Source organism: Mastigoproctus giganteus, chromosome 4 (genome assembly GCF_048544385.1).
Source record: "Mastigoproctus giganteus isolate SK-2022 chromosome 4, ASM4854438v1, whole genome shotgun sequence".
NCBI classification, from domain to species: Eukaryota; Metazoa; Arthropoda; class Arachnida; order Uropygi; family Thelyphonidae; genus Mastigoproctus; species Mastigoproctus giganteus.
Genome location: NC_143578.1, coordinates 87,605,664 through 87,629,672, shown reverse-complemented (window position 1 = coordinate 87,629,672; position 24,009 = coordinate 87,605,664). Strand labels below are relative to the sequence as shown.

The 24,009-nt window shown below is 36.5% G+C and overlaps 1 protein-coding gene across 1 annotated transcript in view; it reads right to left on the bottom strand.

Annotated features, from left to right (window-relative positions):
• LOC150086889 (dynein axonemal heavy chain 12-like) overlaps positions 1 to 24,009 on the bottom strand; it is a 143,680-nt gene that overhangs the window by 102,548 nt on the left and 17,123 nt on the right. The window contains exon 4 of the mRNA XM_090372311.1: positions 1,215 to 1,404. Within this exon, the coding sequence (XP_090228437.1) occupies positions 1,215 to 1,404 (190 nt within the window). The remainder of the gene's footprint in view (positions 1 to 1,214; positions 1,405 to 24,009) is intronic.

Here is a 24,009-nt window from a genome sequence, read left to right as displayed (position 1 = left end):
TTACCAAGAGAGGCTTAAGTTCTGCAAGTTGCTAGGCACCTGCAAGGTGATCTGATTGTGTATAAGGCCTTGAATGGTTTGAGCAGGTTCAATGCTGATGGGATACTTCCGCTTGCTCACATTAATAACCTGCGGGAGCATGGATTCAAATTGAAGAAACACAGTTGTAGAATAGATGTGCAGAAGTTTGTCTTTAGTCAGCAGGTAGTTGATTCCTGGAACAGACTTCCATCTGGTGTTGTGGAAGTTGATAGCTTAAATAAATTTAACGCTGAACTAGATAAACATTTGGAGTGACCGGATGGGTGAAATAGTAGCAGTAATAGTAGTAGTAGTAGTGGCATGTGATGCAAGAAAGCAAGTGTATGAGTTTATGCAGCATCAGCCAAAAAAAAAAAAATCACACCATTCCCTCCAAGTGCCTGTCCAGTTCCTCCTTAAATTTATTCAACCTATCAACTTCCACAACGACAGATGGAAGTTTGTTCCAGCAATTAACCACCCGCTGGCTAAAGGCAATTTTCCGCACATCTATTCTACATCTGTCCTTTCTTAATTTGAATTTATGCCCCCTTAGGATTGTAATCTGAACAAGTGGAAGGATCCCATCCGAATTCAGCATGCTGAACCCATTCAAGGCCTTATACACCTCAATCAGATCACCGTGCAGGTGCCTAGTCTCCAGCCACTGCAATTTGCAGAACTTAAGCCTCTCTTGGTAAGAGGGTCCCTTCATTCCCCTCACCAATCTTGTTGCCCTTCTCTGTACACGCTCAAGCAAATCTACATCCTTCCTAAAATGAGGCCTCCAGACCTGCACGCAGTACTCAAGGCGTGGCCTGACCATTGCCTTATACAGAGGGACAATCACCTCCTTTTCCCTGCTAGCAAAATTCCTGTATATCACTGACAAAATGGCAAACACTTATCGCTTTTTTTAGAGGCTGTAATTCACAGCTGTAATTTTTAAAGAGAGTCAGTGCCCTCTCTGGGAAGGGTTTTTTTTTTTTTTTTTGGGCTGATACTATATAAGTTTGCTTTCTTGCATCATATGTTAATGTGTTTTGAAATAAGCTACATAAAATTTTAAGAAACTCAGGACATGTATAATCATCAGAAAATTTATATAATAAATTAAATTGATATTTAAGTAATTTTATTCATTTAAAAGTAATAATTTATAATAAAATTAATAGAAATAATTTCTTTCCTACCTTTGGCTGTTCGAGCACCTTTATCATATTCCATTTTCACTTCATCTAGTAATTTTTCCATTAAGCCCTGAAGTTTCGGTGCTGTTTTTAATTCATTAGGTACAAAGTTCAATACATGAATCACTGTAGATGGATCAACAGGAGGAATAGGTGCACTTTCAACCATATGCTTTAACTCTTGATAATAGTACTGATTCAAAAATACATATATTTAATTAGAATCTTTTTAGCATTTACAGAAGAATGAAAACTTTTTATAATAATTTTATATAAGTACCGGATCCTTTATCCAGAAAGCTTGAAACCAGAGGCTTTCTAGATTTTTTGCAAATTTCTCAATTAGAGCACGTGAAATAAATAATAAAAAATCTTATATCGATATTTATTTCATCTTAAAAGTGTTAGTAAATACAAATTTTAAGAAATTCATGACATGTATAATCATCAGAAAATTTATATAATAAATTAAATTGATATTTAAGTAATTTTATTCATTTAAAAGTAATAATCAAATCAGCCAACTAAACAGCAGAATATAAAAATTAAAATAGTTGATATACAAAATAAAATTAAATACAGTGCAAAATAAAATTAAATAGTTATATAACTACTCTAAATTTAGTGCAGATAAGGGTCAAAAAGTATATAATAAAAGATATCTGAGCCTACATATCTTTTCCTTATATATAAAAAAGATATAAGCTCTACTATCTTTTAAATAAAGGTAGGATAGGTGTGAAGACATACACTTCTGGAGCTGCTGCAAATGGAAAGGTTTCTTAGAAACTTTTATCATATTTTGATTAGTTAACAAATTAATTTGTGATTTACAAATAGATTAAATAGGCTTAGTAGCATTCGTTAACTTATTTTTGAATTCAGCTAGTGATTTTTTAAGTTACAACTCAGTATTCATACTGCTATCGTATCGGTGCTTTGGCGAGAATATCGTAGCACGTAACCAGTAGCGCAAATGAATAATAGAGTTTTAATTGTAATAAATAAATATTTTGAAGGTTTTAAACACTTTTTGTGCATATATATATTTTGTATTTAGCTAACTTTATAAGGAGTCCCCATTGTTTATCTTGGTCACTGAGTTTCACTCCAAAATAAGCACAATACATATTTTTTACAAATTGTGTAATATCTTGTCTGTGCTTGAGGACTAAATAACTTAATAGCTTCAGAATGTTCAAATGCTTGTGTGAAGACATTTGTCACTCTTTTCAGCTCAAGTTTTACATGATAACCTCAAAAATAAACTGAGCTCAAACTGATAAACACTACTGCATGAAGCTTTCAAGGTCAAGAAACAAATGACTGAAGGCAGTGTTGCCAATATGTGAAGATTTAGTTTAAAAATTTCCAGCATTTACTCTCAACTTAATACATTCAATAATACAATGACATGAACTTAACTTATTTGTAAAAAAACAATACATGATAGAAAAAAATAAATAACATTTCTGAAATCAGCGTAAAAAACTGAGTCAAAAACAGCTGTTAGTTTACTTTTGTATTTAGCTAAGGATATAACTAATTTAACACTGTGATCATTACAGTACAGCATAAATTATTAACATATATCTTGAACTTGATACTTAAGATATAACGCAAAAATATACATTGGAATACGTATCACTGTATTAGCTTAGTATAGTATAGTCAATTAATCAATTAAATTTAATAACTTTATTAATTTTCATTGTTAATTAATGTTGACATCTGACATCCATTAGGCCTAAATGAATTTCAGATGAACTAATGAGACATATGGCAGAGAAGAAAAATGCATGGGATACATATAAATTAATGGGTGACATGGAAGCCTATGATAGCCATATGAGCTGGTCTGTAACCAAGTCACAAAGGAGATTAAGCAGGCAAAGGCAGATTATGACAAACCTTTGGCAAAAGATGCAAAGAAATACAGCAAAGAGTTCTTTACCTATGTAAACTCTAGAAGGCAAGGGATGAATCAGATTGGTCCACTGGATATTGATGATTCAACTACTGATGATCCTGCTCAGGTGGCAAACAAACTAAATGAGTATTTTGCATCTACATTCACACATGAGTAGTTATTTAGGGAGGGGAATGCCACAGGTGAATTCAACTCTGCAGTGAGCTAGATGATTTTGTAATAACTGAGAGGAAAGTGGAGGAGAAATTGTTGAAGATAAACATAAAAAAAGGCACCTGGGGTGGATGGGATCTATCCAGTTGTATTAAAGGAGGCAGCAAAGGAAGTAAACAAACCCTTAGCTATAATTATGAGAGCTTATTTGCTCAGGGGAGGTACCCATCGACTGGAGATGTGCAAATGTGACCTCAATTCACAAAGGAAGATCAAAGGGCGACACAAGTAATTATAGACCTGTTAGTTTAACTTATGTTCCAAGAAAATTAATGGAGGCACTGGTAAAAAGAGCACTACAGGATCATCTAGACAAGACTTCAGTTATAGCTCGGACAGAGCATTGTTTTGTTAAGGGAAAGTCTTGCCTGACCAATTTGATTGGATACTATGATGTGGTCACAAAGGAACTGGATGCAGGGAATAACTTTGATATCATATATTTGGATATTAGAAAGGTTTCTGATACTGTTTCACATGGAAGACTGCTGAACAAATTGAAGCAGTGTGGCATTGGAGGAAAATTGCTGCTACGGATAAAGGGATGGTTGAGTGGGAAAAGACAGAGAGTGGTAATCAATGGTCACTGCTCATCGTGGACTAATGTTATTAGTGGAGTCAGTCAGGTTTCAGTGTTGGGTCCATTGTTGTTTTCTGTATTTATAAATGATATTGATGATAGTATATCAGGCTTAATGTCCAAGTTTTCAGATGATACGAAGGTTAGCAGGGTTGTTAATGACACTAATGGCAGTACACTGCTGCAACAGGATCTAGAAAAGTTAAGCAGATGGGCTGAGAGGTGGAAAATGAAGTTTAACATTGAAAAATGTAAAGTACTACATATGGGAAACAGTAACCCCAGAATAATGTATCAACTCTGTGGTACTACACTGACAGTGGTAGAGAACAAAAAGCACCTGGGGGTAATTGTGCAGGCAGATATGATGTCTTCTAAGCGGTGCAGACAGTCTGCAAGAGTAGCTCATGGTGTCTTGTCAATGATATACAGGAATTTATGGTCAGGCCACACCTTGAGTACAGTATACAGGTCTGCAGGCCTCATTTTAAGAAGGATTTAGAGATGTTGGAACGAGTACAGAGAAGGGCAACAAGATTATTGAATGGAACAAAGGGTTTCCTCTTACGAAGATAGGCTTAAGTTTTGCAAATTACAGTGTCTGGAGACTAGGCACTTGCGAGGAGATCTGACTGAGGTGTATAAAGCCTTGAATGGGGTGAGCATGCTCAATGTTGATGGTATTCTTCCTCTTGCTCAGAATAATCACCTGAGAGGGCATAAATTCAAATTGAGGAAAGACAGATGTAGGATAGACGTGTGGACGTTTGACTTTAGCCAGCGGGTAGTTGGTTGGTGGAACAAACTTCCATCCTTTGTTGTGGAAGTTGAGAGCCTAAATAAAATTTAAGGCTGGGCTGGACAGGTATTTGGAAAACGAATGGAGGAATGAAATGGGAGAGTTTTTTTTTTTTTTTTTTTCTTTTAGGCTTATGCTACATAAGCTTGCTTTCTTGCATCATTGCCTCTACTAATGCTAATGCTAATTAATTACATTGTATTTAAATGAAAATCATTCCCCAGACTAGAGCAGCAAAGCACATAATGGTATCCACATACTATGATGTGGTCACAAAGGAACTGGATACAAAAAATAATTTTGATATCATATACTTGGATTTTAGGAAAGCTTTTGATACCACTGCATGTAGAAGACTACTATACAAGTTGGAGCAGTATGGCATTAAGAACAAGTTGCTACAATGGATAAAAGGATGGTGGAGTAGGAAAAAACAGAGTGGTAATCAAGAGACACTGCTCTTTGTGGACTAATGATATTAGTGAAGTTGCCCAGGGGTCCGTGTTGAGCCCATTGTTGTTTTCTGTATTTATTAATTTATCAATGTACCTTCATCATATTGATGAAGGTATATCAGGCTTAATATCAAAGTTTTCAGCCAATACCAAGTTTGGTAGAGTTGTTAATGACAGTAAGGATAGCACATTACTGTAACAAGATATAGAAAAGTTGAGCAGATGGGCTGAGAGGTGGCAAATGAAGTTTAACATTGATAAATGCAAAGTACTGCACATGGGTAGCAGTAACCCCAGAGTAATATATACCAACTGTGCGGTACTACACTCAAGGTAGTGGAGAATGAAAAAGAGCCTAGGGATAATTGTGCAGTCAGATATGAAGTTTTCTGAGCAGTGCACACAAAATGCAAGAGGAGCTCATGGAGCCTTGTCAATGATATATAGGAATTCAGCTAGCAGGGATAAGGAGGTGATTATCCTCTTGTATAAGGCAATTGTCAGGCCACAACTTGAGTACTGAATACAGGTCTGGAGTCCTCATTTTAGGAAAAATGTTGAACTACTAGAACTAGTACAGAGAAGGGCAACGAGATTGATGAATGGAACAAAGGACCGCTGTTACCAAGATAGGCTCAAGTTCTGCAAATTGCAGCATCTGGAGACTAGGCGCCTGTGAAGTGATCTAATTTTCGTGTATAAGGCCTGGAATGGTTTGAACACGCCCAATGCTGATGGGATTCTTCCTCTTTTTTTTTTTTTTTTTTTATGAAAACCCCAAACATGAGAGGTATTAGAACCTATAGTAGTTGGTACCATGCTTCGGTTGGAGGTTGAGAAGACAAAGAAGATATTAGTTGACAATAGACTTGAACTTCTGTAGACTGAAATTTTCAGGAAAAGCGTACGAAGGGAGGTTGTTCCAGAAAACAGCAGTTGGATGAATGAACGAGGAAGATGAAAAGTTGGTTCATTGAGTTTGAAGTTGGACAGTAAATGGATGTTGGCTGGTGGCGGCACGTGTTTGGACTGTTTTAAAAGAGAGAGAGCGGGAATAATAGAAGCCAATTCAGAAGAACAGTGCCCATGGAGGTATCTGTAGTAAAGGCGTGCAGCAGAAACAGTACGTCTATGAGACAGTGTGTGGAGAGACTCTGTTAGAGAGGAGTCATTAATTAACCTAACTGCCCTCTTCTGAATGGAATCTAGAAGCCTAAGAGAGGTTTTGTGGGAACTGCCCAAGATGTGGGAACAATATTCCATGGTAGGGCGGATTTGCGATTTGTACAGAGTGAACAGCTGTTTGGAAGAAAAGTAACGCCAAGAGCAAACGAGAAAACCAATTTTTTTTGATGCAGAGGAAGCAATATTTGTAATATGCTTGTGCCAAGAGAGATTAGAAGTCAGGGTAATCCCAAAACAGATATATCATTTTGCCTAAAAACTGGAGTGTCACCAAAGATAAGCAGAGGAGCAGAAGAATCCTTTTTGCGACATATAAGACAAGACTGAGTTTTAGAAGGGATGAAATCAACTAAGTTGTTTTTGTCCCACTGGAGAATTACCTGGAGATCGGCATTTAAGGAATTGGTAGCGGATATTTGAGAAGTTGAAGCTGATTGAGCAGGCAAGGTTTCTCAAAATGGAAAGTGGAATGCAATGTGCTATCATCAGCAAAACTATGGATAAGATTTCAAGTCAATGCAAGAAGGCCATTAATATACAAGAGGAAAATGGGGGGGGGGGGGGAAACAGAACCTTGAGGGACACCAGCATTAGTGGAGAAGTTAGAAGACAGAGCTGTCTACCATCACCCACAGTGAGCGATCAGAGAGAAAACTGGATAACCAATTACAAAAAACAGTTGGCAAACCATAAGATGGAAGGTTGTTTAGAAGACCTTTATGCCAAATACGATCGAAAGCCTTCGAGATGTCAAGAGGAACTGCTTGTGTTTCACCAAACTTTTTCACTGAATTTGTGCATAAATGGGTAACATAAGCCAGAATATCACCAGTGGATCGACACTGACGGAATCCATACTGGAGATCGTTTATCAGACAGAAGGTTTCTAGGTAGTTTAAGAGTTGGTGGTTAATTGATTTCTCCATTACTTTAGAAAGAGAAAAAGTAATTGCAATGGGACGATAATTGGAAGGGAGGGATTTTTCACCCTTTTTAGGAACTGGCTGGATGTGAGAAAATTTCCATGCAGAAGGAAAAACACCTTTGGAATAAGAAAGTGAAAAAAGGCAGCAAAGAACAGGTAAGTTCAGGAGCACAGGTTTTGATAACAAGTGGAGAAATACCAAAAGGACCTGGAGCTTTCTTAGGATCAAGATTCATCAAAATCCTTCTGACATCCTTTTGATGGAAGACCACAGGAGGCTTTGAATGGAGTGTGTTGGGAATGGTGGGAGGTGTTTTACCAAGATCATTAATACATGAGTTGGAAGAAAAATGGAATGCTAACAGGTCAGCTTTATCCTTGGCTGAAGTGACAACAGAACTATCTGGTTTTGAAAGAGGTCGGAGCAAAGGTGGGCAAAAGTTGCAGCCAATAGCTTTGGCAAGAGACCAGAATGCTCGGCTACCATTAGGGCAAGAAGCAAGTTTTCTACTCTTAGCCTGTTCAAAATTTAGTTTGGATTGATTAATAACTGCTGTACAATTGTTGCAAGCTTTGGTGTAGGCAGAAAATGAAACTGAAGAATTTAAAACAAGCCAATTACGACATGCAATGTTCTTCTCTTGAACAGCCTTAGCAGATTTATTGGAAAACCAAGGTTTAGATAAAGGACAATATTTTAAAGTGTAGTGTGGAATAAAGGATTCCATTCCTACATGAATAATTTCACTGACACTATCTGAGCAAACGTTGACACAGATGTTTTGAAGCAGTAATCCAACCAAGGAAAAGAAGAAAAGAAATCTCACAGGTGATCCCATTTTGCATTCTTGTAATGCCAAACAACATGAGGTTTGGAATAGCCATGAGATAAAGGCTCCATTGGAGAAGAGACAATTACCAAGTTGTGATCTGAGGTGCCTAAAGGACCACTCAATTCAACCGTGTACTTAGAAAGATTGTTTGTGAGAAAAAGATCAAGCGTGTTGGCTGTATGGTTAGGATTGTCCGGTATTCTTGTAGGTAAATGAACAATCTGTGCAAGGTCATTAGCAATTGCAAAAGTCTCAGCTTCTCAACCAGCTGGGTCAGTGTGTCTAGAAAACGGAAGCCAACTGGAGTTGTGAATATTAAAATCACCAAGGAAAATTACCTCACTGTTAGGAAAGTTGGACTGGAGAAAGTCAAGTTGCAAAGAGAGGAAGTCAAAGAGCTCCAAGTTATTAGTAGAGTTGGGAGAACGGTAGAGACAACAGATGAATTTAACATGAGGTAGAGAGATTTTAAGCCAGAGAAGATCGAAGAGAGGAGATTCCAAATTATCAAGTCTCTGACAGGGAATATCAGAATGGACATATGCACAAGTACCACCTTTGAGGTGAAAGGAATCATACAGTGAATAATTTGGGCAACTGAGATGAGCAGTAGTTGAATCAACCGATAACTGAGGTTCTGTCAGAAAAAGATTAGAATTGAGACCATGTATATTTGTAAAATAAACTAGGAAGTGTTGCTCAGTTGTTCTGCTGACTGCAAGTGAAATGGACATTGTTGAGATTAGAATTGAGACCATGTATATTTGTGAAATGAACTAGGAAGTGTTGCTCAGATTCCGCACCTGAGGGGACACAAATTCAAATTGAGGAAAGGCAGTTGTAGAATAGATGTGCAGAAATTTGCCTTTAACCAGCAGGTGGTTGATTGCTGGAACAAGCCTGTTCTGAACAAGCTGGAACAACACATCTGTCGTTGTGGAAGTCGACGACTTAAATAAATTCCAGGCTGAACTAGACAAACGTTTCGAGTGAGTGAGGAGTTTTCTGTCCAAACGTTTGAACAGAAAACTCCTTTCTGTTTCACAATGGGTGAAACAGAAAGGAGTTTTTTTTTTTTTTATTTGTTTGTTTGATGCTATATAAGCTTGCCTTCTTGCATCATATGCCTCTACTAATGCTAATGTCAACTAAAATTACACATTATTATAGTATATTAATATTCTAACAGTATTACACATTAATATATGTAATTAATACATATATTAAGCATATGTGCAATTAAAATATACTTAGTACCAGTGGCGGATTTAGCACTTGAGAGGCCCCAAGCGCAATTCAATTTTGAGGGCCCCCCCCTCTAAATATTTTCGGTACCATTACAGTGTGCATTCTACGCGCACGTTTTTACTATAGTACGCGCTCTAGATTTGGTGTTGCGGTTTTAATCATTTTAGTTGCGCAATTCTTTCATACATATTTTATTAATTGGTAATTAAAAAATTAATTGCCAATTATCACTTGCTATAAATGTCACGCCTCGTCAAACAATTCAGTTTTGATAAATTCATAAACAATACATAAGATATTACAGATACTTACTTGATAACAAAACAAATATACTCCTACACTAAAACACCAACCACACCAAACTCTAGTAATTTGTAACAGATTCGTGAGTGAAATGTTAGTTCCGAAAGCTATTAAAAAAGACGATGCTCCGTTACATGTGCGCCAGCACAGTAGTAATTTCAGAGGCTTTAAAAGACTACTGCGCTTGCTTATTGGTTCCCAATTAGTTGCGAATAGTTTTGAACTTCCTCCGTGAACAAATCTAATATGGTTTCTTGAGCAATATCATCACAGGGTTCTTCACTCGTGGAATTACCTCCACTAGGAAATTTAAGCATTAATGATTAATGATTAATGTTTAATTTAAGCATTAATGATAATATGTATTCTACTTCAGATTCACTTAGTTCGCATAGATATTTCATATAATATGTAGGGATATTTGCATAAGAGTTTACTAACTTCTCATCTTAAATTATAGTTTTATTCAGTAATGGTAATAAAGATGAGTGTAAAAATTTAAAATGAAATAATTTTTTTTTTTTTTTTTGAGACCTGAGATTTGAGGCCCCCTCGATTTAAGAGGGCCCCAGGTGTGCGCCTGTGCGGAAATCCACCACTGCTTAGTACCTTGGTTTGGGGGAGGGTTTCAAAATTTTACCCTCTCAAATATCAGTAATTTTTACAATGGACAGTAAGTAAAATTTGCCTAGTTTCTTTTCTAATTTTTAATATGTATATATGATACCTAAACAAGTGTTTTTATTTTAAGTAATTTCATTTAGGCATCTTTCTGGACTAAGTGGGAGCCATGCATGCATATCATTTTATTGCTGGAAAACATGTGTAAACTGTTAACATTAGCAATGGGAAAGAATACATTTGCATTTATCTTTTGTTTTCACCAACAGAAGCAAAAGATAAATTTCTTTTTTATTTTCATTAACAAAATAAATTTTACCATTTATCTTTATTTGTGGCAGGGATTAACTTCTGCTATAACATACCTACCACCCTCTTACACACAGTAATCCATCAACTGCCAACATGCCAGGTGATCTCAGTGTAAAACTATTTATTTGCCCAAGTTTCATTTTCAGTTTTGAAATGAAATATCTATTTGCACATGTTGGTAGAATTCTTCTAAATTCTCCCTCCATGAAGGCAGGAGAACTTAGGTTAGAAGTAACTGCTCTTCTCTAATGTTGTAGCTGTTGACAGCACTTGTTCTGCAGTAGAAACACATTTCTTTCCTGAATCACCTTTATGTTTACTGTGTGGGGAGGAAGCAATTATCAAAGCACATACCAGACTCTTTTATAATGCATGATATTCATACTTAGCAAGAGCAAGTTATTTTCATTAAAAAAAGCTAACACAAATAAAACACCCCCCTTTTCAATCTCCATTTGATATCATAAAGTGACAAAGTTTACCTTTGGAATAAAATGTACTAACATTCACATGCCTCTACTAATGCATTAGCATTAGTAGAGGCATGTGATGCAAGAAAGCAAGCTTATGTAGCATCAGCCAAAAAAAAAAAAACATTTCACACATCCATTCCTGATAAATGTTTGTCCAGTTCCTCCTTGAATTTATTTCAGCTATCAACTTCCACAACGACAGATGCTCCAGCAATCAACAACCCGCTGGCTAAAGGCAAATTTCTGCCCATCTATTCTATTACTCAATTTAAATTTATGCCCCCTCAGGTTCGTACTCTGAGCAAGAGAAAGAATCCCATCAGAATTGAGCCTGCTCAACCTATTCAAGTCCCTTATACACCTCAATCAGATCACCTCACAGGTGACCAGTCTCCAGATGCTGCAATTTGCAGAACTTAAGCCTTTCTTGGCAAGACCACCAGTGGCATAGTTACCATGTAGGCAAGCAAGGCAATTGCCTCTGGGCTCGAGCCCTTTAGGGGGCCGGCGTCTTTGGCTGTCTCCTGTTTTTGGAATTTTTATTAAGTAGGGGACCGAAAATGTTCTTTACCTCCGGGCCCGAAAAAGGGTAGTTATGCTAAAGAAGACCACTCATTCATTCCCCTCACCAATCCTGTTGCCCCTCTCTGTACTCCCTCAAGCAACTCTACATCCTTCCTAAAAGGGGATGATTGTCCCCTTGTATAAGGCAATGGTTAGGCCACACCTTGAGTACTATATATAGGTCTGTAGGCCTCATTTTAGGGGCACATAATGGCCTATAGCTGTTGTTGCGCCATAAAACATACAACAACAACAACAACTCATTTTAGGAAAGATGTAGAGCTGCTGGAACGAGTACAGAGAAGGGCAACAAGATTGGTGAATGGAACAAAGGGTTGGTGTTACCAAGAAAGGCTTAAGGTCTGCAAATTGCAGCTTCTGGAGACTAGGCACTTGCGAAGTGATCTCATTGAGGTGTATACGGTCTTTAATGGATTGAGCAAGCTCAATGCTAATGGAATTCTTCCTGTTGTTCAGATTATTCACCTGAGGGGGCATAAATTCAAATTGAGGAAAGACAGTTGTAGAATAGATGTGTGGAAATTCGCCTTTAACCAGCAGGTGGTTGATAGTTGAAATAAACTTCCATCTGTTGTAGTGGAAGTCAGCAATTTAAATAAGTTCAAGGCAGAACTAGACAAACATTTATAGTTAATGGATGAATGAAATAGCAAGTTTGTTTGGGTTTTTTTTTTTTTTTTGGATGACGCTATATAAGCTTGCTTTCTTGCATCATATGTCTCTACTAATGCTAATGTGACTGAGAAATACCAGAACAGAGCAGCAACATTTTGCCAAAAGGCCGTAGAAAATGAAGCAATTACTGTGGATGGTTACTGGAAAAAAAAGTGGATGAAGACCTTCAATTGTTAGAACTGGCCTTTCTTCTCTTACTAAACCTGGTTTCATTTGACTGGGTTGTAAACTCTGAGAATACATATCTATGGCATATGAAAAATTCCCATGCAATACATGAAACTTATCTACATCCCCATGAAGATTGTAATAAGGTGTGCAATGAACCACCACACAATCATTAGGTACATCTTTTTTCACAGAAATCATAAACCTCCCTGGCAGTAAAATGACATAGTCTATGAACTCCTAGGACACTTCAATGAGGAGGAGATTATTAAAGTGTGGTTTCAGGAGCCTGCACTGCATAATACAACACATGCACCTATGGCTGAGCCTATCCATCTTGTTTGGAGATTTCATTATTTCAAAAGGAAATGGCCATCACACTCACCAGATCAGTTGACTTCTTTTTTGTGGAAACATATCAAAGACAAGCCTACAAATAAACCATGCACTCCGATTACTGTCATTAACCATCCAGCATTAATTTTTTTATCCTTCTCTCTGGACTCTTAATCAGGCCATTTCTCAATATAATGTACATGATGGAGTTTTCTAATAAGGAAATTATTTTTTGTTTACTCATTTTTATCAAGGATAACCATCTCACATTCATACAAATCAGAGTGCTTTCTCAACCATGTTAATGTGTATGAAATGATTGTTCTTGGGATGGGAGAAACCAGAGTCCTTTTGTGAGAATGGAAATGTCATTCTGCGACAGAATTGTGCTGCTGCACTCATGGATAAGTTTGGCATTTGCAACCCAAGTTTCACCAGGCACTGACCAAAGTTTCAGCTGTGCAGTGGCAATTGTAGACTCCAGGAGAGACCAACTCCTAATTCCTGGGAGCTGCTTTATCCTGGCTGTTACATTCAGCTGTCCTTCATTTGGTGACCCTTTGGGGAAGGAATCATTAAATTCTTGTTTTGTAATTTTGCTGGAATACAAAAGAAATGCTTTGTTTAGTGGAATTTTCTGGCCTACATCCATCTGGACATGTGCATTTGTTATTTGCAAAGAATGATAAATTAAATGCGCCTTGTTATGTTGCTTTAATGATTAATACCAACTTTAATACCTATGTTACTATGGAAAAAAAATGCCCTTTAATTGCTATACCAGAAAGTCAGTGACATTTCAAAGATGATCACACATCTTCCTTGGAGTGACCGATGTAATATGCTAAAGTTACTAGTATTTAACTAACAAATTAGGTAAAGTATGTGGTGGAAAGGGGTTACTTAACAAATGTACAGTCCAACATGAAGGTCTCTGAGCAGTATAGACAGGCCACTAGAATAGCTAATGTGGTTCTGTCAATTTTTTTAGCAGGGACAAAGAGATAGTTATCCTATTGTATAAAGCAATGGTGAGGCCACATCTTGAGTACTGCTTATAGGTTAGGGATCTATTGGAACAGCATCTATGAATTCCCTTTTTTTCCCCCTTTTTTTATTTATTTATTTTTTTTTGGCTGCTCTATATAAGCTTGCTTCATTGCGTCATTTGCCACTCTAATACTAAAATTGGGCTAAAAATGTTCAGAGGAGACAAAAAAAGGCTGCAAATATTAATTCAATCTAATTTTTCCTTTTCCAATAAAGTCCAACTCAGAAGCATACTTTTATTTTATTTAAAGAAGAGCAACAATATTAGCCAGGGACACAAAAGGATATTCTGGATATTCTTGCTAAAAAATAATTCAGTTCTGCAAATTGCAGGGCCTAGAAACTAGTACCTGACAGAAGGCCTGATTGAAATGTTTAAGGCTTTAAGCATTTAAGGCTTCATTAAGTGTTTAATGGATTCAGTAAACTAAATCCTAGTGGCATTTCTTACTTTTTCTCAGACAACACATGTAAGCAGACATAGGTTTAAATTAAAAAAGGCTACAGGATAGACATAAATGCTTTCAGCCAGAAAGTAACTGACTGTTGGAGCAAACTTCCATCTGATGTTGAGGAAGTGGGGAGTTTAAGCAAATTTAAGGAAGCATTAGAAAAATTATTAAAGGGAATGAACAGATGGGATGTGCATTTTTTTTTTTTTTTTTTTTTGGCTGATCTATATAAGCTTGCTTCGTTGCATCATTTGCCACTTTAATACTAATACTAAAATGTTCAGTTAAAAATGTTCAGAGAATGTTCAGTAAATATTAATTCAATCTGATTTTTTTCTTTTCCAATAATGTCCAACCCAAAAGCATACTTTTATATACATGAGGTAACTCGTAAAGTTACCCTCGTTGTATGTGAAACTAATGAAGACTTATTTTTTAAGTTTTTTTTTTTCTTTAACGAAAACCCAAAAGGCATTAGAACCTATAGCACTTAGTGCCATGCATGTGTTTAAAGTTGAGAAGGCTACAAATACTTTTTACATTAGATTTGAATTAGCGTAAATTGCAATTTTCAAGAAATACATGTAAAGAAAGCTTGTTCTAAAAAAAAAAGGATGAATGAGGAAGAAGAAAAGTTGGTTCTGTGAGTTTTGAGTTGGACAATAATTGGATGCTGACTGGTTGCATTACATTTTGGGACTGGTTTGGAAGAGAGTGGGGGAAGTACAGATGCCAATTCAGAAGAATAGTGCCCGTGGAAGTATCTACAGAAAAGTCATGCAGCAAAAACAGAATATCATCAATGAGACAGAGAGAGAGAGGAGAGACTTTGTAAGAGATGGATCATTAATTAACCTGACTGCTCCCTTTTGAATGGAGTTTACAAGCCTGAGAAAGGTTTCTGGGGACACCACTATCACTGCTGAATCCAGGGGGGTGAGATTCACCAGGTGGAATAAATCCCCCCCCCCCATGAAAAATAGTAATTTTTATTTTATAAAATATGAATTCAATAAATTTTTGTCAAATAAACACAACGAAAAATCACATCAACTAAATATGGTACTTGTTAGGTTGGTAGAGAGTGAAAATAAATCACTAAAATTCAAGACAAAATATTCAAAATAACTAAATGGGCAATATTTCTGGTTGCACAAATAGTAACTAAAAGCCACTATTTCAAGTTTCTGCATTTTCGTTTTATGGTTTTCAGGTTCCTTTTATTTTCACACAAACCATCTCTTGACAGTGTTTCACACAAACCTTCTACTTGTGACTAATTCTTTGTATATCACAAACAAGATTTCAGGCTGCAAATAGATTTGCCTGAATTGGTTCCTGACAGATGTAACTGTAATTATAAAGTGTCCCGCAGCTTTCAGGGGAGTCTGCAGCCACTAACTGAATTGTCAGCAGTTTTGCTTTACGTTTTTCACATTCCTTTTTTTTTTTGTTTTTTTTTTTCACACCAAGGGTCTACTTGTGGCTAATTCTTCCTTTGTATACTGTAAACAAGATGGTTTGGTCACAACCTATAAACAATACATTTTATGGCTAAGGTAAAGAAAGCCCACACGAAAAGCATGCAAACGTTCAATGAAATTTACCGGTAAAAGTACTTTGCCGTAACAGCATTTGTATTATTGCTCGCTCGGTAAACAGACTGTGGGTGTTATCGGACAGGAGTAGAAGTTGAATCCCACAGGAGCTTGAAACCCTCCCGAAGTGGAGGGGGGTAACCTAACCTCTTTTTTTTTTAGAATCACTAATTGAATCACGAACAGTCATATTGAAAGTTCTGGCGTAGTAAAAAATGTTTGTAACGTTGTTTCACCGGTAAACTTTTTTGAATTTGCCGTGCTTCTCGTGTGGGCTTCCTTTACCTTTGCCTTTTTTTTCTTAACAAACAATTTATCCACTAATCCACAAGTGATTCTAAAGAAAAAAGGTCAGGTTATCCTCTCCACTTCGGGAGGGTTTCAATCTCCCATGGGATTCAATTTCTACTCCTGACCGATAACACCCACTGTATGTTTACTGAGCGAGCAACAATACAGATGCCGTTACGGCAAAGTACTTTTACCGGTAAATTTATCGAACTTTTGCGTGCTTCTCGTGTGGGCTTTCTTTACCTTCCCTCATTTTATATCCTTTTTATTATATTTTTATTGTACAGTATACACATCTGTACAATAATATATTACAAGATTGCATGAAGATAAGCTGAGAGCCTCGAATGAGTTATCGGAAAAATTAAAAAATGATGATTCACATGCAAAGAAGAATAACATTATTACAATTCAGTACTTGCATATTAGATTATAATTTGTATAAATTTTTTTTTTTTTTGCAAATTTTAGTCAGTGATTTTCATATTAAACTGATTAACCCATGGCTGGGCACATCTGACGAGTATGGGCTTGGCACACCCAGGGTCCTGAGCTGGATATCATCATTCTTCTATTTCTTGGTGATTCCCTTCTTCTGACTCTCTCTCTCTTGGGGTAATTTAGAAATTTTTTTTTTTTTTGGTTGGTGCAGCATAAGCCTCAGGCTTCCTTGCACCATATGGCTAATAATAATAATATGAACCCCAGGCAGTACTAGAGACTCCAACCCACAAGCTTACTGGGACTGTGTCATAATAACAGATAGGACAATCTCACACAACGGACCGGACACCGGACAAGAAGGAAAAGGCTACCTATCTGATTGACATAGCGGTGCCCAACACTGGCAACTCCAGAAAACCTGTGAGGAAAAAATCAGGAAGTACACGAACCTAAGAAAGGAGACCAAAGAGATGTGGCATATGCAACAAGTAACAACCTTTGTGATCATCGTGTCAACACCAGTATGGTGCCAAAGACTCTACATAACAGCCTAGCAGCAATAGGTCTCCCAGCACACATCTACAAGGAACTCCAGAAAGTCGCAATCCAGAACACCTGTAGGATAGTCAGAGAGTTCCTCGACCAACAGTAACAACAGACATAACAACAACCACCCTGTGTACTTGATAGAAATACTCCTCACGAGGTGGAACCCCCAATCAGGGAGAAATAATATAATAATATTGTCAGTAATGTGGTTTTTGTGAACTGGCTATTAGTATTTAGATGTTAAATAATAAATATTTCCTTTTGTTTCCTATTTTGTTTTCTCATATTCTCTTATTATAACATTCATAAATATACATAAATATAAATATGCATAATCTGTATATTTATATTTATGCATATATATGCATATTGTGTATAAATTTATATTTATGCATAAATTTACAAACAGATTTGTTTGTAACATATACATATGTTGTAAATATTAAATAATAATAAAAAAATATACTACATGTACTGAGTGGTCAGGAGCGGGAGTGCAGTAGCACATGCTCTTTGAGTAGACTGGGGTTCAAGCCCCTGACTGCTAAATATGGTCGATCTGTTAACCCGCACTGGACCAGCGTGGCAGATTATGGTCCATTTCCCTCAGCATGAATTGTTGAGGAGGCTTCCATCCTGCAGAGAGTTGATAATGTCTGCAGTTTATCTTTTACCTTTTTACCCCACCCCCAAAGTTTACATTCTCCCCCCCCAGTGCAAACTCTCTGGTTTCAACACTGACCACTACAGATATGGGAACAATATTCCATGGTAGGGCAGGTTTGAGATTCAATCAGTGAGCAATTGTTCAGAAGAAAAGTAATGCTGAGAGCAAAAAAGAAAACCCAGTTTATTGGATGCAAAGGAAGCAATATTTGCAATATGCTTATGCCAAGAGAGATTAGAAGTTAGCATAATTCAAGGGTGTTCAACCAGTGACCCATGGGCCACATGTAGCCCACACCTTCACATTGTGTAGCCCATGACAACGTAGGCAGCCTTTAAGTGTTATGCGTCCCCCCAAGTTTAAAACTAGCAGGCCACAAAAACAAAAAACAAAGGAACAGTAAACTCATTTTTGCAAGAAATAAGACAGGGCTGAGTTTTAGAGGGAGTAAAGTTAACTAAGGTTTCTTTGTTTCAATGGAGAATTACCTTTAGAAATTGGTGGTGCATATTTCAGAAGTTGATAACATGCTATCATGCAGACAGGATTTCCAGTGAAAGAAGATCATTAATATTCAAGAGGAAAAGGGTGGGAGAAAGAACCCTGTGGAACTCCAGCATTAGTGGAGACGTTGAAAGACAGGAAGCTATCTACCATTATTCACAAGGAGCAGTCAGAGAGAAAACTAGTACCCAACGGCATAAAAACTGTAGGAAATCCATAAGAATGGAGCCTTATTAAAAGGCCTTTATATCAAACACAATCAAAAGCTTTGCAAATTTCATGAGCAACTGCCTGAGTTTCAACAAACTTTTCCACTGAATTTTTCCACAGATGGGTGAATTAAGCGAATATAACACCAATGGATTGGCACCGATAGAATTCATAATGGTGATCTTTGATCACATGGAAGGTTTGAAGATAGTTTAGGAATTGGTGGTTAATGAATTTCTCCACTACCTTGGAAAGACTAGAGGTAAGTGCAATAAAAAGGCACATACTTAAGGTTAGAAAGATATGAATTCATGCTGATATAATTATAATTTATTACATATATATATTTACCCAAATATGCATTATTTCTCACTATTTCGAAAGGAAAGAAGAAATGGCTTGCTTACATAATTAAAGCCTTCCACATATAAAAGGTAAACTGCAGTCATTATCAACTTACTGCAGGATGGAAGCCTCCTCAGCAATTCATGTTGAGGGAAAATGGACCATAATCTTCCACACTGGTCCAGTGCAGGTTGGCAGATCAACCGTATTTAGTGGTCCGGAGCCTGAATCCCCCGTCTACTCAAAGAGCGTGTGCTACTGCTGTCCTGCTTGTGACCATTCAGCTACGGGGATCCATCCACATATCATATATCAATTAAGATCAATGTCATGTTTTCACTTTGTACAACTGTAGGTTTTGCCTTCTTGTCTTTCTACCGTAAGGGGAAGTACTGTATATGCTTAATGCTTTCTTCAGAGTTTCTTAATATTCTTAGTTATAAAAGATTTTAGAACTAAGAATATTAAATAGAAAGATGATAAGAGTAATGAGAAGAAAGGCAGTCAGTTTGGTTTCAGGAGGAAGGGATGGAGGTGGAACAAGGGATGCAATAGGTGTAAGAAGAATATCAACAGAAAGAACCTAGAAGTGAACAAAGATGCATGTATGTGTTTTATAGATTTAGAGAAGGCTTCTGAACATACAGACTGGGTAAAATTATTGAATATACTGGAGAATAAGAGTGTAGTGAAGTGATTGAAAGGACAGAAGAACAATTAGTATACTGTTACTAAGCTAAAAGAAAGTTTAATAATTTTGCAATTAGAATAAATATTCAGAAAAACAAAGGTTATGAGAGTAGGGAGAGAAAGCTATGAGTTAAATATTGAAATTGGAGTAGAGAAAATAAAACAGGTAAGCATATATAGGTATTTGGGAAGCCTAATGGTGGAAAGAGCAAAGAGCACCTAAGAATTAAGAGTAAGAATAGTGAAAAGCAAAAAAAAATCTTTTCAGAAACAAAGAAGAATATTGTGTGGGTGATTAGGAACTTGTTTAAGGAAATGACTGGTATAAAAGTGTACACCACTTAACTATGATCATGGAAAATGTTACCATTCATGTAATGCTTTATCACTTTTATGAAATCCCAATCACACATATATTAATAGATAGAAAACAAGATTTTTACTATAATTAGTGCTTATTCTCATTTTTTTTGACTTATCATAGTTTGTACACATGCAGTGGAAATGACTACACAACATCCAGATTTGTGCTTCAACTCCAACTTGTTGCCTGTACAGTTACTATTGCTTTATAGTTTGTACAGTTGTCAGCGGTGTCATTACTTCAAGAAAGTACTATATCTATGCTCCTACCAATCTGACTGTTTACAGTAGAGGTTAACCCTTTTCTAATTCTTGATTTAAATTTTTTTTTTTTTTTTTTTTTTGGTTTGTATGATTTGTATGTATTTCTAGAAAAGTTATGACAGTTTCATTTTTATTGATCATTTTCTCAAAAAACAATCAGCAGTAAAATTAAAGTATTTTTATTGCTTGATTTTCATCTTTTCTTTCTAACCACTTTCGCCTTTTTATGTACACATTTCCACTCTGAATTAATAAACAGTGCCTGAATAGCTCAATTCTTGTTACATAGGTTATTGTTATTATTTAAGTTGTGTCCCAAAGTGGACACATTAAGAAGTAGTAGTACTAGTGGTGGCAATGTTGCAAGAAAGCAAACTTATATTAGCATCAGAAAAAAAAGAAAAAAAAACAAGAAAACTACACACTTCATACATCCATATGCTCCAAAAATTTGTCTAATTCTTCCTTCAATTTATTCAAACCATCCAGTTCCACAATAACAGATAGAAGCATGTTCCAACAATCAACTACTCATTGGATGAAGACAAACTTCTGTGCATCTATCCTGCAACCATCCTTCCTCAACTTGAATTTATGTTTCAGTAAGGAGAAGAATGGCATTAATATTTAATTACTTACACAATCCATTCAAGGATTTAAATACCTCAATCAGATCTCCCCACAGGTGTCTAGTCTCCAGATGCTGCAACTTGCAGAACTGAAGTCTTTTAGGTAAAAGCACCTTTTTATTCCCTTCACCAATCTGGTTGCCCTTCTATGCATCCGTTCCAGCAGATCTACATCCTTCCTAATGTGAGGGCTCCAGACCCATATACAGTACTCAAGCTTAACCATGCCCTTGTACAAAAGGATAATCACCTCCTTATCTCTGCTAGCAAAGTTTCTGTATATTATTGACCCCATGAGCTGTCCTAGCAGCATACCTGCACTGCTTAGAGAATTTCATATCGGACTGCACAATTACCACCAGGTCTTTTTCATTTCCCACTACCCTGAGTGTAGTACCACACAATTATTAAGTTACTCTGGGGTTACTGCTATCCATATGCAGTACCTTGCATTTTTCAATGTTAAACTTTAATTGCCATTTCTCAGCACATCTACCTAATTTTCCTAGATCTTGTTCCAGTAGCTCACCCTGATTACTGTCATTAATTACCACGACAACCTTTGTATCATATGCAAACTTAGATATTAAGCCTGATAGACCTTGATCAATATCATTAATAAATAGTGAAAACAATAATAATCGGGCTGAATGTCCTTACAAGTTCCAGCTGTGAATTACAAGCTCCAAAAAAGCATGGGTTTTGCCATTTTATTTACTAAATTGCCATATTATAATATACTTTATAAGTAGCTTTATAGTTCTAGTTACGCTCGTTATTTTTATTTTTAATTTAGAGTTTTTGTACATTAGTACTTAATATAGGTTAAACTGTTGTTTCATTCGAATCTTGCAGCCATTGTTATAGTATAGAGTAACTGGTAGGAAATTAAAATTTTTAATTGTTGTAAATAAGTTGCACTAACGTAAAACTAAATAGCTAATATGTACAGGGCTGGTGCTATCATAAGGCGAACTAAGCAGTTGCCTAGGGCACAGACCTCAGAGGGGTGCAGTACTGACCTCAGCCTATATTTCTCTTGGAGTTTGGGGGGGGGGGGAGGAACTGACTTCATGATTTGCCTAGGGTGCCAGTAGCTGGTGGCTAATCTAGCCTCGTCCCGTAATATGTATCAATGCATTCAAGAATCTATTAGACAGTGTAGTATTGATAATTAATTAATAAAATTTATTAATCTTATTAATTTCATTGTTAATCAATAGTATTCAATATCATGCCACAGACTAGAGCAGCAAAGCAATGGGCACAAAGTGGCAGGAAGCTGTGACTCAGAGGAGAACGGGGGGGGGAATCTCCAATGCATCACAGCCTAAAAAAATGTGCCACTTGTGAAATGTTTGCAGAACTTTCTGGAACAGGACATGATCTAGCCAAGGAGGATGTATTTGTGTATGATAGATCCAGAGAGTGTCAAGAAATTAGGCCCTGGAGAGATTGTGCAAGGCTCATGGCTGGGCACTGAGATGATGATGGGATGCCAGTTTAGCAACAATGCTTGAGAAGGTGTGACATGCAGACATTAATCTGGTGTAAGGAGATCTGACACATTTCATAAAAACACTTTCCACACCATCCATCTAATTTCTGCCACTAACTTGCAGCACTGAAATCTTCCATGACTCCATTGATTCATGCTGCTATTATCATGCCACAGTCCTACTATCAGCATAAAACAACTAAAACTTGTCTTCACCAGACCATGCAGCTTTTTTTTTAACTCCTGAAATACCCAGTGTTAGTGTTCTTGTGACCACTGTACTTGTTATTGTGTGCACACAACAGCGCAATTTAGTAAGGTTGTGCTGTTATACTTCATCCGTCCAGGATTAAACATATTGTGTGTTTTGATATACAGGAATCCCTCGGTTAGCGCGATTAATTGGTTCCGTGAAAATGGTGTGGTATGCGAAATCGCACTAATCGAAGTTAATAATCAATACAAAATAGCCTAATTCATTCCAAGACCTACAATATACCAATCAATATTTTTAAAAATACGTTTTTTAAGGCAATTTAATGTACAGCAGTATAAAGCAAAGGATAATTATAAATATTTGCAGTACAGTAATCAACAGTTTATTTAAATTAAAAAATTACAATATATAACTCACTTTATTTCTTTGTAAAATATTTCAAAAGGCTGGTTTGCGCAGACTTTTCTTTCTTCCTTTCATCATAAATTTGCTTCTATGGATACACATCTTTTTAAATGTTCCTGAAAATTTGCATACTGCGCTCGATATCTGGATCTGCATCCATACTTAGTTGTTTCAAATTTTCAGCTGTGCAAAATATTCCTTCAAGTTCTTTTAATATCAACTTCTTTTCTTGAACATTTTCTTCCTCGCAAATTTCCACCTCATCATACGCTGGTTGTTCATCAATATTAAGGACGTCAGAATCATTTAATTGTTCTGAATGTGATTCCAGTAATTCACAAATATCACTGCTGTCGATTTCATCAAAGCCTAGATTTTTTCCAATATTTGCTATTCATCAATAACAGTGTTGACATGAGTGAAACTACAGAAATCATTTGTGCAACGTGGGGAAAATATGCTTCCAAACTGCTCTCATATTGCTGGATGTTACTTCAGACATGAGTATTGTCTATTGACCCAGGTCATGACCCATGAATATTGTCTATTGCTTTCCTGATGTTGTAATTTCTCCAAAATTCAACTAAAGAAACTGCACCATCTCCAGTTGTTGCTTCAATTGCTTGTGCAAATGTTCTGCCTAAATAATAGGCCTTAAAAGTAGCGATTATGCCTTGACCCATAGGCTGTAAAAGATTTGTCGTATTTGGAGGTACAAAAATAACTTTCACATTTTCACACAAATCAGAAAGTGCTGGTGGGTGACCCAGGGCATTTTCTAAAATTAATAAAATTTTGAATGAAAAAGATTATTTTCTTCACAATAGGCCTTAACTTTTGGACAAAAATAGCTAGTGAACCACTCTTCAAATAAAGCTTTCATGACCCAAGCTTTTCTATTAGAGCGCCAAACAACAGGTAGGCTTTCGGTAAAAGTTTATTAAAACCTTTACCGCAAGATCTGGGAGTTTCATTTCTATA